The sequence below is a fragment of the Haemaphysalis longicornis genome, unplaced genomic scaffold (genome assembly GCF_048455015.1).
Source record: "Haemaphysalis longicornis isolate Haplotype H1 unplaced genomic scaffold, Haemaphysalis longicornis Haplotype H1 scaffold_12, whole genome shotgun sequence".
Classification (NCBI taxonomy): Eukaryota; Metazoa; Arthropoda; class Arachnida; order Ixodida; family Ixodidae; genus Haemaphysalis; species Haemaphysalis longicornis.
In genome coordinates, this window is record NW_027526225.1 from 27,093,771 (window position 1) to 27,113,077 (window position 19,307).

At 48.1% G+C, this 19,307-nt stretch overlaps 1 protein-coding gene across 1 annotated transcript in view; it reads left to right on the forward strand.

Annotated features, from left to right (window-relative positions):
- Positions 1 to 19,307, forward strand: part of LOC144162514 (protein O-mannosyl-transferase TMTC1-like) — a 162,733-nt gene that overhangs the window by 118,035 nt on the left and 25,391 nt on the right. Inside the window, exons 5-9 of the mRNA XM_077693076.1 lie at positions 6,848 to 6,926; positions 9,472 to 9,575; positions 12,435 to 12,633; positions 13,625 to 13,797; positions 18,894 to 19,058. Of these exons, the coding sequence (XP_077549202.1) occupies positions 6,848 to 6,926; positions 9,472 to 9,575; positions 12,435 to 12,633; positions 13,625 to 13,797; positions 18,894 to 19,058 (720 nt within the window). The remainder of the gene's footprint in view (positions 1 to 6,847; positions 6,927 to 9,471; positions 9,576 to 12,434; positions 12,634 to 13,624; positions 13,798 to 18,893; positions 19,059 to 19,307) is intronic.

Sequence of the window (19,307 nt, forward strand, 5' to 3'; positions counted from 1 at the left end):
CTCTCGACTTTTAAAGCGGGGGTTTATATTTACAAGAGCTCTGAGGCCGGTCAACTAGCGCCGCCCCTCGACTACCTACATGCATTACGAGGCACTGGCTCCAGCAGTTCGGATATGCCAATTGCTAACCCCGACCTCCGACCACGTTCTACGTGGCGGCCGCTGGGAAAGAAGACGTTCTACGTCTCCCGCGGTAGTCGAGGGGCGGCGCTAGTTGACCGGCCTCAGAGCTCTTGTAAATATAAACCCCCGCTTTAAAAGTCGAGAGAGAAGCCGCTGTGGGGATAGCGTAATTGGTTAACGCACCGCACCGGTTATGCGGAGATGTGGGTTCGAGTCCCGCTCCCGGAAAACGGCGGATTTTTTCTCGACTTATATTTTCGCTTATTTATCAATGAATCAAAGAAACGTGACAAGCACACGTCATTCGGCCCTATTATATATTTCGAAAAAAGCCGAATAGCACTGGCAATGACGACTGCAACCTTGATATGTATCTTTACCGAGTCCCTCGTCCCGTATCTCTCTGTTCTGCTACATGCATTACGAGGCACTGGCTCCAGCAGTTCGGATATGCCAATTGCTAACCCCGACCTCCGACCACGTTCTACGTGGCGGCCGCTGGGAAAGAAGACGTTCTACGTCTCCCGCGGTAGTCGAGGGGCGGCGCTAGTTGACCGGCCTCAGAGCTCTTGTAAATATAAACCCCCGCTTTAAAAGTCGAGAGAGAAGCCGCTGTGGGGATAGCGTAATTGGTTAACGCACCGCACCGGTTATGCGGAGATGTGGGTTCGAGTCCCGCTCCCGGAAAACGGCGGATTTTTTCTCGACTTATATTTTCGCTTATTTATCAATGAATCAAAGAAACGTGACAAGCACACGTCATTCGGCCCTATTATATATTTCGAAAAAAGCCGAATAGCACTGGCAATGACGACTGCAACCTTGATATGTATCTTTACCGAGTCCCTCGTCCCGTATCTCTCTGTTCTGCTACATGCATTACGAGGCACTGGCTCCAGCAGTTCGGATATGCCAATTGCTAACCCCGACCTCCGACCACGTTCTACGTGGCGGCCGCTGGGAAAGAAGACGTTCTACGTCTCCCGCGGTAGTCGAGGGGCGGCGCTAGTTGACCGGCCTCAGAGCTCTTGTAAATATAAACCCCCGCTTTAAAAGTCGAGAGAGAAGCCGCTGTGGGGATAGCGTAATTGGTTAACGCACCGCACCGGTTATGCGGAGATGTGGGTTCGAGTCCCGCTCCCGGAAAACGGCGGATTTTTTCTCGACTTATATTTTCGCTTATTTATCAATGAATCAAAGAAACGTGACAAGCACACGTCATTCGGCCCTATTATATATTTCGAAAAAAGCCGAATAGCACTGGCAATGACGACTGCAACCTTGATATGTATCTTTACCGAGTCCCTCGTCCCGTATCTCTCTGTTCTGCTACATGCATTACGAGGCACTGGCTCCAGCAGTTCGGATATGCCAATTGCTAACCCCGACCTCCGACCACGTTCTACGTGGCGGCCGCTGGGAAAGAAGACGTTCTACGTCTCCCGCGGTAGTCGAGGGGCGGCGCTAGTTGACCGGCCTCAGAGCTCTTGTAAATATAAACCCCCGCTTTAAAAGTCGAGAGAGAAGCCGCTGTGGGGATAGCGTAATTGGTTAACGCACCGCACCGGTTATGCGGAGATGTGGGTTCGAGTCCCGCTCCCGGAAAACGGCGGATTTTTTCTCGACTTATATTTTCGCTTATTTATCAATGAATCAAAGAAACGTGACAAGCACACGTCATTCGGCCCTATTATATATTTCGAAAAAAGCCGAATAGCACTGGCAATGACGACTGCAACCTTGATATGTATCTTTACCGAGTCCCTCGTCCCGTATCTCTCTGTTCTGCTACATGCATTACGAGGCACTGGCTCCAGCAGTTCGGATATGCCAATTGCTAACCCCGACCTCCGACCACGTTCTACGTGGCGGCCGCTGGGAAAGAAGACGTTCTACGTCTCCCGCGGTAGTCGAGGGGCGGCGCTAGTTGACCGGCCTCAGAGCTCTTGTAAATATAAACCCCCGCTTTAAAAGTCGAGAGAGAAGCCGCTGTGGGGATAGCGTAATTGGTTAACGCACCGCACCGGTTATGCGGAGATGTGGGTTCGAGTCCCGCTCCCGGAAAACGGCGGATTTTTTCTCGACTTATATTTTCGCTTATTTATCAATGAATCAAAGAAACGTGACAAGCACACGTCATTCGGCCCTATTATATATTTCGAAAAAAGCCGAATAGCACTGGCAATGACGACTGCAACCTTGATATGTATCTTTACCGAGTCCCTCGTCCCGTATCTCTCTGTTCTGCTACATGCATTACGAGGCACTGGCTCCAGCAGTTCGGATATGCCAATTGCTAACCCCGACCTCCGACCACGTTCTACGTGGCGGCCGCTGGGAAAGAAGACGTTCTACGTCTCCCGCGGTAGTCGAGGGGCGGCGCTAGTTGACCGGCCTCAGAGCTCTTGTAAATATAAACCCCCGCTTTAAAAGTCGAGAGAGAAGCCGCTGTGGGGATAGCGTAATTGGTTAACGCACCGCACCGGTTATGCGGAGATGTGGGTTCGAGTCCCGCTCCCGGAAAACGGCGGATTTTTTCTCGACTTATATTTTCGCTTATTTATCAATGAATCAAAGAAACGTGACAAGCACACGTCATTCGGCCCTATTATATATTTCGAAAAAAGCCGAATAGCACTGGCAATGACGACTGCAACCTTGATATGTATCTTTACCGAGTCCCTCGTCCCGTATCTCTCTGTTCTGCTACATGCATTACGAGGCACTGGCTCCAGCAGTTCGGATATGCCAATTGCTAACCCCGACCTCCGACCACGTTCTACGTGGCGGCCGCTGGGAAAGAAGACGTTCTACGTCTCCCGCGGTAGTCGAGGGGCGGCGCTAGTTGACCGGCCTCAGAGCTCTTGTAAATATAAACCCCCGCTTTAAAAGTCGAGAGAGAAGCCGCTGTGGGGATAGCGTAATTGGTTAACGCACCGCACCGGTTATGCGGAGATGTGGGTTCGAGTCCCGCTCCCGGAAAACGGCGGATTTTTTCTCGACTTATATTTTCGCTTATTTATCAATGAATCAAAGAAACGTGACAAGCACACGTCATTCGGCCCTATTATATATTTCGAAAAAAGCCGAATAGCACTGGCAATGACGACTGCAACCTTGATATGTATCTTTACCGAGTCCCTCGTCCCGTATCTCTCTGTTCTGCTACATGCATTACGAGGCACTGGCTCCAGCAGTTCGGATATGCCAATTGCTAACCCCGACCTCCGACCACGTTCTACGTGGCGGCCGCTGGGAAAGAAGACGTTCTACGTCTCCCGCGGTAGTCGAGGGGCGGCGCTAGTTGACCGGCCTCAGAGCTCTTGTAAATATAAACCCCCGCTTTAAAAGTCGAGAGAGAAGCCGCTGTGGGGATAGCGTAATTGGTTAACGCACCGCACCGGTTATGCGGAGATGTGGGTTCGAGTCCCGCTCCCGGAAAACGGCGGATTTTTTCTCGACTTATATTTTCGCTTATTTATCAATGAATCAAAGAAACGTGACAAGCACACGTCATTCGGCCCTATTATATATTTCGAAAAAAGCCGAATAGCACTGGCAATGACGACTGCAACCTTGATATGTATCTTTACCGAGTCCCTCGTCCCGTATCTCTCTGTTCTGCTACATGCATTACGAGGCACTGGCTCCAGCAGTTCGGATATGCCAATTGCTAACCCCGACCTCCGACCACGTTCTACGTGGCGGCCGCTGGGAAAGAAGACGTTCTACGTCTCCCGCGGTAGTCGAGGGGCGGCGCTAGTTGACCGGCCTCAGAGCTCTTGTAAATATAAACCCCCGCTTTAAAAGTCGAGAGAGAAGCCGCTGTGGGGATAGCGTAATTGGTTAACGCACCGCACCGGTTATGCGGAGATGTGGGTTCGAGTCCCGCTCCCGGAAAACGGCGGATTTTTTCTCGACTTATATTTTCGCTTATTTATCAATGAATCAAAGAAACGTGACAAGCACACGTCATTCGGCCCTATTATATATTTCGAAAAAAGCCGAATAGCACTGGCAATGACGACTGCAACCTTGATATGTATCTTTACCGAGTCCCTCGTCCCGTATCTCTCTGTTCTGCTACATGCATTACGAGGCACTGGCTCCAGCAGTTCGGATATGCCAATTGCTAACCCCGACCTCCGACCACGTTCTACGTGGCGGCCGCTGGGAAAGAAGACGTTCTACGTCTCCCGCGGTAGTCGAGGGGCGGCGCTAGTTGACCGGCCTCAGAGCTCTTGTAAATATAAACCCCCGCTTTAAAAGTCGAGAGAGAAGCCGCTGTGGGGATAGCGTAATTGGTTAACGCACCGCACCGGTTATGCGGAGATGTGGGTTCGAGTCCCGCTCCCGGAAAACGGCGGATTTTTTCTCGACTTATATTTTCGCTTATTTATCAATGAATCAAAGAAACGTGACAAGCACACGTCATTCGGCCCTATTATATATTTCGAAAAAAGCCGAATAGCACTGGCAATGACGACTGCAACCTTGATATGTATCTTTACCGAGTCCCTCGTCCCGTATCTCTCTGTTCTGCTACATGCATTACGAGGCACTGGCTCCAGCAGTTCGGATATGCCAATTGCTAACCCCGACCTCCGACCACGTTCTACGTGGCGGCCGCTGGGAAAGAAGACGTTCTACGTCTCCCGCGGTAGTCGAGGGGCGGCGCTAGTTGACCGGCCTCAGAGCTCTTGTAAATATAAACCCCCGCTTTAAAAGTCGAGAGAGAAGCCGCTGTGGGGATAGCGTAATTGGTTAACGCACCGCACCGGTTATGCGGAGATGTGGGTTCGAGTCCCGCTCCCGGAAAACGGCGGATTTTTTCTCGACTTATATTTTCGCTTATTTATCAATGAATCAAAGAAACGTGACAAGCACACGTCATTCGGCCCTATTATATATTTCGAAAAAAGCCGAATAGCACTGGCAATGACGACTGCAACCTTGATATATATATATATATATATATATAAGCGGTATATAAACCGCTTTGCTTTCGAAGCCTCTGGGGTACGCCGCGAACGACAGCGTTACCACGGGATGTCCTGTTGGTCTACTTGGGTCCAGCGAGCGAGCTACGACGACAAGGCGAGCTCCTAAAGTGTTCTGCACCTAAAACGCCCATGTGTCGAGATTTTTTGCGTAAGTTGAAGATCCCCAGATGGTCAGAATTAATCCGGAGCCTCCCTCAACTACAGCGCGTCTCATTGCTCACGTGCAGCTTCGGCGTGTTAAATCACCAAAATGTTTTTTTTATCTGAGAAATGTTTCGGATAAGCGTGTCATTCGTATTCATGCAGTTCTCTGAAATTAAAGCAAATGTTTGCTGGTGGTGACTTTTTTTACCTGTAAAGCTGGCTGATTGGTGGCATTATAAATGAAAAAGAAAATTATAGCACTCACACTCAGCGTGAAAGCTGTCAAGTCCGGAGCAGTAATCCGCCATAGGGGCTGTGGCGTCCGCTCTTTAGTAGTTTCAATGTAATCCTGGTATTGATACCGAAAGTAGTCAAGAGAGGCCGCAGCAGCCCCTGAAACGCCTATAAAGAGCCACCGTAATGAATTTTCGTTACCTTTTGGTAATTAACGCGTTAATTCATATTTTTTTAAAGTTTATATTACTGCGGACTTGTTTGCGGCCTAGCAACGACAACCTCCGTGGCAACGACGCAGCGAAAAGATCACCCCCAACATTGTACAGCAGTAAACAAAACCAAGAAAATGCTTAGAACTCGCATGTGCGTGTCTTGAGATGACTTCCCAGCGTCCCCTGCGCACGTTTAACAAGCCAAGCATACCCATTTAGAGGGATTGGCCAAGATTGATCAAAAACACTTTAGCGTTCGCCGTAATCGTGGCAACACTTGCTCGGAATGAGAAAGACACGCCATAGCGTACGCCCCTCCAAGGTGATGTCCAATGCTTATCACTTCCAAAAAATGAAAGAAGCTCAAACTTAGAGCAATTAATGATGGAGTGAAGGTCGTTGCGGCAGCGAAGGAGAAGCAAATCGGCTGCAATCGTGGACTTAAACCATCGTGACGGTCGTGAAGGCTGCGTACAGCTTGGCTACCTTGAAGTCTTACGTGATAGTGTGAGGTTCCTTCATTTTTTTTTTCATTCTTTCACAGGTGCGTCCAATCCTATACGGTCCTATACAAGGCTCCTGGCCGCACCATTTTCTTTCTGGGTTAGCGGGCATGAATGTGACTCAGCTCACCCTTCGCTTTTCCTTGCCAGGTCCGTGAGGGATCCGCCATTTTGTGTTTCCTGTCTAGGAAGAGTTAGCTTGCAGCTGACTTCTTTGAAATCTCGAATCTTCTTACGACTTGTCGTGCTTTTTGGTTACTTGCTGCGCCAAGCTAGCAACTGTAACAGGACGCACAGCTAAACCAGCTCTCCATTTCACGGGGTTGAATGCAGCCGAGTATTTATACCAGAAGGACGGTTTGGTTCAAAATTATATGTGCTGTCCTACATTCATGTGTTTTTTCTCGTATTTACAACGGGAAATCGGGACGGCCGCAGCTTCGCTTTTTTTTCGCTTATTTGTTCGTTAAGCACCCAGAATCTGCACCTTCCTCGTCCCTGCACCGGCGAAAACAAAAATAGCAGTGCACAAGCGCACTGTTACTTTTACATAACGAATCAGTACTGTCAATTGTTTGCGTCGAAGACAAGCACTCTTCTAATTCCATCGTCTCTACATGTCCAGGCGCTCCGTCCTCCGTCGCCTCCTGGACACTGCACATATTAGCATCCGGGACCCGTGCCTTGCCACGCTCACTGCCATGGTAAGCGGGGTTTTTCTCAGCTTACTTTGCTTATCACTACAGGCAATGCCTAGGTCTTCGACGTTTCTCTGGGCCAGTTTTGTAACCTGCAAAAATAAGCATGCAAATTATGAAGAAAGACAGTGTAATCGTTAGCCTGGGCATTGGCTGCAGACAGACCAAACTGGTCTATGTTAGTCCGTAGTCTTTCACTACTATATACTTCCTGGCGCAGGAATAACTGGATGCGTAAAACCTCAGTTGAATTCCGAATTGTTTCTTTTAAAAAATATTGTGACTAAGAAAAAAAAGTAGTTGATCCCTCTTTCATAGTAATCGGTAAAACACGAAAGTGAAAGGTGCCTTCACAGGAGCAGTGGAATGTTGAAGGAATCTCCTTCACGTGCGAAGGGTTCGCGAGCCTGACCCCACCAGACGAAGTGACGCCGACACGCAGGAAACAAAAAAATTACCGGTTTATTCTGGGACAACAAAACCCAAAATGACATGCACAGAAACAGCATTTTGAAACACATAATGGTCATGGGAACAACGGGACAGCAGAGGGTGCCTCAGTTTACGCGCGTCCCCCGTACACGAAGGCGCTGGCACCGAGGCGCCAACTGTCGGCGCTCATTAGCGTCATGGTGCGCTACTTTGCTTTGCCTCTCCTACACGGCAGCACCATCTGAATGAGTCATAGGTAAAGACATAAGGCGCGTTCGTAAGCTGCTCCCGTCTCTGTTCATAGCGCAGTAGGCAGAGCGCCACGTACCTCCCGTTGTGGCGAGAAGCTAGAGAGTTTGTGGGCTCGAGTCCGGCCGCCGCAGCGTGAATTGCACTTTTTCTGGCAACGTCACTTCCGTGACGGATATGACGTCAGTGAGATCTTTGTGTGCCCGGGCATAAAACACTTTCGCGTTAAAAACGCGCCCATATACGCAGTACAGATGGTTAACCAGCGAAGCTGTGACTTGGGACCGGTGTGTCATGTATCACATGCGGCCGAGACCCATTTGCGGCCGCTGCTTGGCATTGCGGCCGCGTCTTGGCATTGTAACGTTGACGCGGCTCCACCTGCCCCACCCGCCGTTATAGCTTGAACTGCCACGCAGTAGCTCGCTGCGAGTGCGCTCCGGTGCGTTAGACCCAGCCAACGTGGCTGCCTTTGCATTGAACCCCTCTACAACGGTATTTTTTCGTGCATGCGCATGAGGTTCTGCCGGAGCAGTTTTATGAGCACAAAGGACCACCGGATTTTCTTTTAGGCATGCAATATACAGCTTTGCTTTATTGTTTGTACCCTGTCCTCGATCAGCGTGAGATAGTTCGGCGAAATGTTTATTGCTTTGTCGCTGGCCAGGTTCCCAAGCAAGGCAGCAATGATGAAATGTAAGCCTACTGAATTTTAAGGAAATTTGCCGAGAAAGACCCCAGCCACAATATACGGCATATCATATACAAGAAAGATAAGCTCCGCACCAACCACGCTGCGTAAAAAGTGACATACCAAATTCCACACACCATTAATGAACAACCTACCGTAATGACACCAATTCAGAAAAATCCTTCGATTCATGTATTTAAAAAAAATGTTCATGCTTACCTCCCACAAATCAAAAACTAAATTCACATACTCTTAATTCCTCCCCCGTTCTACGGAACACAAGCGTAGTGTACTTGTTTCTTCTTATTTATGCGATACCTGTGCATGATATATTCATTCATTTTTTTACGTACCAATCTTCTCAATATACTTATGTTAAGTGTCCAATGGCATAGAATTTGTATTTTTAAATTGCGATGTATGTTTTCTTCTTTCTTTTAAGTGCGAAAGCACTTCTTAAGCGAGCCTGAATCGTCCGCCGCCGTAGTCCGCATAGCAACAGCTGCGGGTGCGCGCGCTCCTCGTCTACCTCCTCGTCTTCCCTAGCAACGGGGGGAGATGGGCGCGCGCTACTCTCTTCCTCCTCTCTCCGCTCAGTGACTGCGGGTGTTGGGCGCCTCCTCTCCACTTCGGGCGGGAGAGCTCTAGCTCGCGTAGCGGGCGCTCCGCATTCCGACGCGTGAGGGCGCTCGTGTAGCCCTCGCCGTAACGGCGGGCGCTACTCTCCTCCTCCTCTCTCCGCTCAGTGACTGCGGGTGTTGGGCGCCTCCTCTCCACTCCAAGATCACGATATCCACCGTAATCGCGCAATCCACAACCGTGCATTCGCACTTACACACTCTCCCCCTCGGGGAAGTGCGGGGGAAATTTATTTTCCTTACACAACGAATGTTCATGTATGACTGGTTATTTATGCGTGTGTAAACGGGTGAATCGCCGCTTTGTCAGGCCTTCTGTGCCTTTACGCTGGTCCCACAGGCAACTTGTATCTTTCCGGTTGTCTGGAATAAACTTCTGCATTTCTACAAATGTGACAACACTTCAACTAAGAACATTAGGTGCCAGCCTTTTATATTTAAGGTGCATTTTCCAATTCGTTATGCTACATCTTGACTACAATTCGTATAATCCACCTGTCATACTTTCTCCTGTGGTCACACTCAAATTTCCCGCCCGCAGTTCGCACTGCTGCTGACCTTCCGGTTGTGGATGCTCCACGGCGCTTTGCCTCGGTTCTCAGAAATGGACAACCCGGCCTCTTTCTCGCCGGAGCTGCTGACGAGGTGAGTTCGACAAGAAGGACTATCGCAATCTAAGCTTTCGAAAATGATGTCGCTACATTGAGTTCACGCCGTAACAACCGCCGTTTTAGGCGCGAAAAATCTGGGAAAGAGCTGGTTTATGTTTTCTTTCCACACGTGCGAACAGACGCTCGTGCCTGCAGTGTTGCAGAGAGAGACAGGAAAAGAGGGAGAAATAAGTTTATTGCGTGACAGCCAGTAATCCTCGACATCGGCCAAGAGCTCTTGGAAGCGTCCTCAGCCTTCTTAACGGTCCAGACTTGATCTGTCGGGTCGGAGCTAAGCAGTACGGTCTTCCATTACTCTACTGTAGTGACTTTGCGACCTACTAACCTTGTCGCCTGCTGACAGGCCCACAGCATGTGTGCTACGTCTGCCCTGTCCTTACCCCGGTGACACCAGTCCGAATATTGGCCGAGGTAGCAGTGACTACGCAACCTGGTTGGATTACGAGTTTGTTTGCCGAAGCCATCAAGCCGCCGTTTGCCATTTAAAAGAGAAATCATTTGTTCACGAGCATTGCCATACGTGGATCACAAGAAAAGAAACCTCTGCGACCATATGCTTTTCCAAGTAGTCATGAAAAAGTGCAATGTGAGTCTTCACCCTTTCTGTGGGAAGCAGACATATGAGGAAGGTTGTTGTGCCTTCCTTAGTATTGCTCCTGCCTCGCGTACTGAGCAGTTTGGACAATTTAGCTTTAGCTGCAAGTAAATAAAGTGATGATTGGGTCCAATATTTCTCGGTTTCTCAGTTTCCTTTTTTTATGCAGACTTTACAACAAAATGACAGGTGGCATCACTGTTCTTTGCTCCATCTCCAAAAGTTTATTCGTGAGTTTTTTTTTTTTACAGCGAAGCTGTTAGCCTCTTGTTGGTCGGAAAATTTTGTGTCGTAAACAAAAAACTCAGCCGGACCCAGCATTTTTGGCCTAAGACGCTGCGCGCATGCGTAGGCTAACCAGGCACACAGCATAGAGCTCAGTATTCATGTGAAGAAAAAACCACAAAACAAGCGTCGAAACTGATTTATTATGACGTTTAACGCGCCGACGCAACGCAGGCGATGAAGCGCGCCTTAGCGGAGAACTCCGGATTAATTTTGACCACCTGGGTATCTTTAACGTGCGCCGAAATCTCGAGCCCATGGGCGTTCTCGCATTTCGCCTACATCAGAAAAGCGACCACCGAGGCCCGGAATCCGGAAATCGAACCTGCGTCCACATCGAAACCGAATTTCGGGTGTTAAGGTGCCTGTGAACGTTGACCCCCCCTCATATGTTCGTGGTAAATATTATGTCTGCAAATTACCTGTGAAGGATAGGCAGGACGTGTGTCACTAAATAGAGCATTTCTTGCCCAAGACGCCGAGTGCCTGCGCCAGGCTAGACAAAATTCAGTATTTACTGCCAGAGAAGCCGAGCGCAAGCGACAAACGTGCCGAGACGACGAGAAACACTTCATCCCCTCCCCCACCAGCATTTGTAGGGATTCACAGCAGCTTCGCTGGGCATCCACTGTCGCGGGACGGGATGGCGACCATTTAGTTATGGTGATTATTGGACATTGTATTGGGGAGAGGGGGAGTGTAAGCGGCTTTATGGTGTGCCAATCAGCTGTTTATCGAACTTATCGCGGGCACTCAATCTGTTTTATATTCCATAACGCCCAAAGCCTTTCACAGTCATTTATTTTTGCTGTAATCCTAGCTGTTTTCAGTTTATATGTATTTTATCTGCCCATTTACCCCCCCACGACATTATCCGTATTTCAGGGAAAAGATGAAAACGTAGTAGCATCGCCACAACAGATTTCTCATTTGGCCATCGCCACGTTTACATGTGCGCCACCACTTAGGGCGGTGGCTGTACATCAGCACCTTAAGTGAAGATGTACAAAACCGGCTGAATTTATCTGAAAAAAAAATAACATACCGGGTTGCGAGTATACTTAATATGCACATGATCACGTTTTCTGGGTTTTTTTTTTACTTTCGCTGCCCGAACAGAAGCCTAAACATTCCTTTTTTATGGCGCACTCACCAAAATGTTAGGAAAAAACAAGATCACTTGCTACTTTTTATTGCTGTTGATGCGTATTTGTCTAAAGCGTTTGTCGTTTATAAAGGAGGAGTAAGCAATGAAAAGCCCAAAGGCGTAAAAGAAGCGGTCTGCCTCCAGAGCCTTCATTGTGATCGCAGTAGAGTAAAATATTTCAGCTACCGTAGCCCCTCTCTGAGTGGCCTGTGTTTATTAGGAGTAAATATCAGTACTGACGTAGTTATACTGCGGTTCGCGTCTGACAAAGGGTGCTTATAGCTTGGTGACATCCTGGTCTGATACTGACCGCCTTACAGACAGAAGCGCGTGCACTTGTTGACTCAAGCTTTATGTTGTTTCCTTGCAATCAATAGTTGCAAGTTTTGCCGCCGCTGTTGGAGGTCCAAAGTGTCCAATTCTTACGCCCGGTACGGAGCGGGACCAAAACAGCACGTGACGAAACAGCGGAGCGCAAAAACAGCACGTGACAAAAGGGCACAGCGACAGAATAGCACGCTTTTGTGGAACACCCGAAGGCGTAATTACTTACATTTAGAAAGTGTGTGCTATCAATTAACTGTGACCCGCACTATCTAGTGAGCAGAACCGGTTTAGCCGGTTGGGTAAAGATGAAGACCGACTGCCCCCATACAACGCAGCCGCCACGATGCAACTCTATTTACACCGTAACATCTGCGGCGTGCTGTTTTGTCTCGTGCTGTTTTGTCACGGTGCCATTTGCGACGTTTGGCCTTCTAAGGGGGTTTAGAATCATATGTGCTCGATTTTATGTGGTTCCGCAGGCTGCTGACGTACGCCTACCTCTGTGCCTTCAACGCCTGGCTCGCACTCTGTCCTAGCACGCTTTCCTACGACTGGCAGATGGGCAGCATACCGCTGCTGAGGACGCCACTAGACTTCAGGAACGTGGCTACACTGGCGCTCTTCGCAACGCTGGCTGCTGTCACGTGGCGTGGGCTACTTTGGACTTCTCAACACTGCGTAAGTCTACAAACTGCCAGTAGTAAGTAATAGGCTGCCCATTTTATTCATCCAGAAAATGATACCACTGGGAAAACGAATAGTGGAATAAGGATGTAACCAAAGTTATCCTGGATGAGTTTAAAAAAAAAACGGCCACTCCCACAAATATTTTTAATAATTTGGTCTGGTGTTACTTAGCAAAGCCACCAATGACGTCAAGTGCGGCTCTCTTGCCGTTTTTTGGTCCTCAGATTCTACTGCTGCTGACAAAATAGGCTTAGCAAAATACATTAACTGCCACAACCCATAACAATATATCAGGTGTCTAGAAAGATAATGGGTTTGCAAAGCCTAAATAACCATAAAGCCTTGCTCAGCGTCGTGATCAAGCCGTCTGGTGCGCCTTTTTGGAAACCGAGGCATATGTTTAGACGCCGGCTATGTTAATTACAGAAATGTACGAATACACTAAGCATGGACTCGGGCTTCCTAGTGCAAAAGATAAAGCTGGCTCTGTCGACCGACAAACAGGTCTCTCCTGAAGCCTAGGGATAGAAAATGAATACCTTCTTGGTCCACCCAAGTTGGTGACGGCGAAAGTGAATGGTGTCTACACGTTCTGCCACGGCCTAAACAACCATATTTCCACACGTTCAACGAATTGTGTTGGGTATAGCTTGGAAACGTGGATTCCCTCAAACTCCCTGGTAAGGCCTGTCTTCGTGTTTGTACCTAACGTTCGCGCTTAGAATTTAACAGACGATTTTTTTTGGTGCAGCCATCATTAAGAGTACATTTCCCTCCCGTAAAGGAACGCGCTCCTTTAATGATGATATATGATGATGATCCTGATGTCGATGATAATGATCCCTATGTTGGCGATGATAGAAATAACCGCACAGATAGAAGTGTTACTGCGGAGTGGGAAGTTGCTAGCCGTTATAACTGTAGAATGTCCTTTGTCATCACAACATCCGTATTTTCTCCTTTTCGTTACAAATACTTTCAGCGCCCTTCGTCTGAATCCTGCCCGGACTGTCATGAACTACTGGATGATAGCAGCAACAGCGACGGAGGCCCGCTCCTACCAGTCCTGATGACACTGCTGCCGTTCCTTCCGGCGTCCAACCTATTTGTGCCAGTGGGCTTCGTGGTAGCGGAGAGGGTGCTGTACATTCCAAGGTACTCTTTATGAGACAAAAATAGTACGCTCCATTGAATGGAAATTCAAGGTCGTAACGTCCCTGTTTTTGCAAAAAGTCTCAGAAAGCCCAGTTGCAATTGTCCCAGTTACAGCGCAGATATTCCCGATGAAAACGTTTCTGCCGGCATTACTTAATAACACGTTGAGATTTACGGCGACGCATAATGATAACCGATCCAATTATACATAAGTCCATCCACTCACCGCTGCTCGTGTTAACAATGGAAACTATTGCTTTCGTTCGCGACTGCCACACCTTCGCTCGCATCGTCTGTTCATTTTAAATCCAGAGCATGGTTAGATATTTATAGCATAATGGGGAACCTGCCCGGTAGTGTGTTTCGAAACGCTGTGCATCTCAGTGCACTTGACGCGTACAGCCGGTAAAACGCTCGTCTATAACACAGCTCGTGCGCTTTCATCCTGATCCTGCTCCGCCAGAGATAGGATTTGAAGAAAAATACAGCGGCGTTCTGATGTCGCAGCCCACCCTTTTGTCTGGAACATTTTTGTAAAAAGTTCGTTTCCGCAGTTTTCACGTGTACCCACTTCAAATACACGTCTCTGTTCTAGATAAATAATTTGACCGGCTGTACGACAGATGTCACTTTTGCGCGATGTAGCACGTTAAATAAATGCCGTTACAGGCACCGCCCTGAATACAAACCGGCCTAACTGATGCCCAGTCACCATTATTAACAAAAAGAATCAGTACAATTGGGCTTTTAGAACAAAATTTACTGTATCTTACACCCGCCGAGGCTCAAAACCCAGACCGTCAGCGTCAGTACCCAGAACTCCACCTCGAGGAGTCGAGGAAGCGTAAGACGAGCGATTCCTGCCTTTCAGCAGTTTCTCAATGAAATAGCGCGCCAAATGACATCACACGTCACCGGGGGAGGGGGGCGCAGTGAAACGTTTGGAAACACGCATCCCGGTACGGTATCCTGCAGGGGCCCGGCACCACCGCGCGTGCGCAGATGTGGCGGAACTTTCTATTATTTCGCAAATGATTAAAACCATGTCGGAAAGCCGTGACGTCAGAACGTCGCGCGAGGGCATTCCCATCGAGGCCAAGTCATCCATTGGCGCGTCGCTGTAAGTACAGGCGGGAAGAATGTACCGGCAGCGGAGGCACTTCTCTGATGCTGTAGTTTGAAAACATTCATATCGTACGCAGTACCTCAACTGGCAATGTAAGGCCTTGCGGAGCAGGTGACATTGAATATCCGACCTTATTTGCGGCACTGATGACACTTTTCTCACGGACGTTTTCCGCATGTTCTTGTCTACCCTCATGAATAGTGAACTGTCCTCAGGTTGACCGTTACACCCTGGCAAGCGTCTTAAGTACCGACATCGTCGTGTGAAAAAAAAAAAAGATATGACTTATGTACTGGTCAGCACAACTTTTAACTCGGGACACACATAAATGAAAGACGAAGCCCAACGCTAACTCTACCAACTCAACTTTATTTTCCCACGCCTTGTACATTTATACACTCGCTAGGCTGAGCAGTATAGAAGTCATAATGATCCGACCAGCTAAGATTTTACCTATTTTGATGTTTTATGAGCAATGGTTACAATGAACCACGCCAGTGCATAAACAATGGCGGGACAGATCAAGTCTGGAGGCCTCTTGGGTTAAAATGTTACGACGCCACATAACTAACGAAGGCTGAGTAAATCACTGTGTTTCAAACCCATGACCAGGTCTTACAAAAAGTCCGTAGTGATGACGTTTTATGCATTATTGCTGGAATTGCAGATGCGAAACATTAAAGTTTATTTCGGCACCTGAACCCACTCTGCTACTGAAACGTAAGTATCGCAATTTTCAGCTTGGCTACAGCATCCTCAGTGCATCACCAAAGTGGGTCTTCTATTCTTGAGGATAGGTCCTACCCAGCCTATTTTTATTAAAACGATGCGCTTTTGGTAGTTACTGAAGACAATGTTATTACTTGGAGCATACCTAGTTATATTGAGTTGTTTAATACAATAAAAATATTCACAAATATAAACCAACCATATTTTCCTGAATTTGGGCTAACGAGCTTACACAAACATTTCAGAAACATTTTTCATATTGTCACGCACCCAAAAACGACGCAGCTGTCTTGATGAAAAAGCAAGTGTATTGGAGCGAGCTTGTGCTCCCCTGACCACTCAAAGAATACGCAGGCGGCGAAGGAGCAGTCAACAAAGTGACGTGCGGAGGCGAGTATCGGCGAATCGAATACCGCGGCGGCTGCCATGGGAGTATTCATCTTTCGGCGCGATTGTTTCTCGAAACATCGAATTACAACGAAAACACTGGAGATGAAAGAAGATTATTCTAGGCTAGTGACGTCAGGGCCAAACACTTTCCCTATCAAAATAAGATAGCTCGTGCGGTATTCAAAAGAAAGGACGCACTTTGCTTGAAACACTGATAACCCAGGCTGGCGCCACCGCGTGGTAAAAAAACTGTGGTTGATTTCTCTGTCATAGGAATCGGTTAAACACGAAAGCGAAATGTGCAGCAAAATCTGCAGCTAAGCATGATTTACGTGGCGGCGGCTGTCTTGTGGGTGTGCTTGGCGAACGACGTCCTGCTGGCGGATCGCTTCGTCAAGGGTGTTCTGGCGTCATCTTTGGGACAGATACGACATCAGTGAAACCTTGGTGTATCGCGGCATAAAACGCTTTAGTGTTAAAATATAAAACCCGAAAATCAACAACGCTAAGAACAACGTAGTCTTAGTACTAAAGGTCACTTCTCTGCAAGAAGACCCTGTCTGCAGGGACGCACCCTTTACAGGCCACTTGCTTCGGTGTACTGGCGTCACTTCCGTGACGGATACGACGTGAGGGAAATCTTCGTGTATCCAGGAATAAAACACTTTCGTGTTGAAACAAATCAAAAGTAAACGGACAGAATGCATGGTTGGCGGCAATATATATCCGCCGCAGTGGCTGAGTGGCTATGGCGTTGTGCTGCTGAGCCCAAGGACGTTGATGCTTCGATTCACAACCGCGGCGGCAGCTCAGGAAGGCGAAAAGCGAAAACGCCTGTGTGTACATGTTTGGGCGCACGTTAAAGGTCCCCTGCAAGCGTTGAAAATTAATCCGGAAGAACCTTCCACTACGGCGCGTCTCAGCGCAGGTATGGCTTTGGCGCATAAAACGTCCAAAATCAAACAATGCGTTCGTCATATAAAGGCTGTGGGGAAACGAAGAAAGAAATAGATTTATTCGCTGCGGACAAAGGCACGCGTACAAAAAACAAATATTTTGGCATGTGCGTGTTTCCCCTGGTCACTAAGAATAGGTTCCTACGCCGGGCAGTTCGCATCTTCCGCCTAGTCGCTGCCAGCGGTATCGACAATGCAGCCTTCTCCGCGCACTGCCTGCCAATGATCGACTATCGATCGATAAGCCATTACAGGCAGTCCAAACTACGAAAAAAACTAAAAATAATCCGCGTGAACGGGGAATTTCGCCCACACCGGCGCGTTCATGAAGACGCTTAGGCGGGTGCCCAGAATTCGATATTGCCCCAAGCACCTTTTGTTATGCGACACTTATTTCGCATAAACACCACTGAGTGATTTTGTCGTGTTCGATATAGTGTATAACTCGATGTTACTGGCCTCGATAAAACCTGCTTAAATTATTTTGCTAATGATATCAATTGGGATGGCATGCGCAGCTGTGTGGCGTTCGTTACATTAAAAAGAGCTCATGAGCACACAAGTACTTCAAAGGGGCGCCAACCACTTTTTGTGGAAAGCATGTGCGTTATCTGACATTAAAGCCAGCGTTCTTTATAGGGGGTAACCACGAGAAATTTTTAGATGAATTGGCGGAAACAGTTTTAGTTTGGCAGTTAACTTTCTGAAATCCGAACGGCGGCGCCATGTATGTCTCAACGTGACACTACCGTTCGCATGCAAGCGCCTGTGTTTCGGCTTAATACGTTTAAAAACTGCATAAAGGAACACGAAAGGCTGCATTTTTTATTGTTTTATACGGGGACAACCTACTAAAGACGATAGTCTTTCTTGAGTTGCTTAAACGCAGAATTTTTTGTCTGTCCGTATGTATGTCTGCCTGCCAGTCTGTCTGTCTGTCTGTCTGTCTGTCTGTCTTTTTGTGACTCGAGTCAGCCACCTGGCCAAAGTGAAACGAACACTGCGCAATAATAGTCTTATATACCCACAGCCAAATCTAAACGTCAAAGTCCGCTGTCAATGTTCATAGCTGTCGACCCTGTTGAACCAGAACAAGCCATTACGCAAACATAAGGCAGAAAATCAATACATAAATGATATGGGCATTGTTTGTTTATTTAAAAGATCATGGACGCTTGGTTTATGCGATATCAATTGAAATACTACACCAACGGCAAAAAATTCGTCGCCTGCTGTTGCCCACGCCTCCTGGCGGAATTTAAAAAATCGAACGGAAACAGCAACAAAAGGTTCCGCTAGACAAGATCCACGTTCCGCTTAGAACGCTCGTGGAGTAGGGCAACGTGATTCTATAAACGTTGTAGAAACGTGCCTGAATTCACGCGCGTCTCCGCCGTGCAGCAGCGCTGGCAGCGAGACACCCGACTTGGAGGGGGGGAACGCGGTAAATTTAAATTGAATTGAGCAGAGCTCTAGGGTCTTATCTCGGAAGGAACGAGATGGGAGAGGAACAGCATGAGAGGTGTGCGGAAAAGAGAAGGGAGGCCTTTACTTGGCAGGGGCGCCAGTCGACTGTCGTTTTTCGTCGACATTTGCAACGAAAGAAGCAGATACGCGGCCATTTTTTACACCTCTTTTGATCGCACGTAGAGTTAAATTATGTAGCTCACTGTCATAGTGCCACCATCGCTTTCGGGCAGCATACTTAAGGCAGGTTAATGTAAAATTCTGCTTTCCAACAATCTAGCGCCGTATCGGGGAAAACGTATCGGATCGAGGTGTTTCAAGTGATGCCAGTTTCTTTGAGGTAGAAAGGTATAAACGCCACAAAAATCGATTCGCTGTCTCTTTGAAGTATGCAGTGCTATATTAGTACCACCCGCACATCTCTGCAGCATTGGGATCTGCCTTCTGGTGGGCCAGGGTTTTTCCCGGCTTTGGACGAAAGGACGCGCGCTGAGTTGCCCCTGCCTGCTGGTCTTCTTCTCACACCTGGTGCTGCTCGCCGTGCGGACCTGGGACCGCAACGCTGTGTGGGCGTGCCGCGAGGCGCTGTTCGAGTGAGTCCTTCAAAGACGATAGTTTTGTAGCGTGAGCTACACTGGCCGAGGTTGAGCAGTTTCGCGTGGCTCCTGGAGAGCCGGGCTGCGCATGCGCGAGGAGCAGTGACGTCACAGGGCGCACAGCTGGCGTGCCGGAGCCGCCGCTACCGCGATTGGATTCGATTGGACCGGATTGGATAAGTTAAATTAAATTAAATTAAATTAAATTAAATTAAATTAAATTAAATTAAATTAAATTAAATTAAA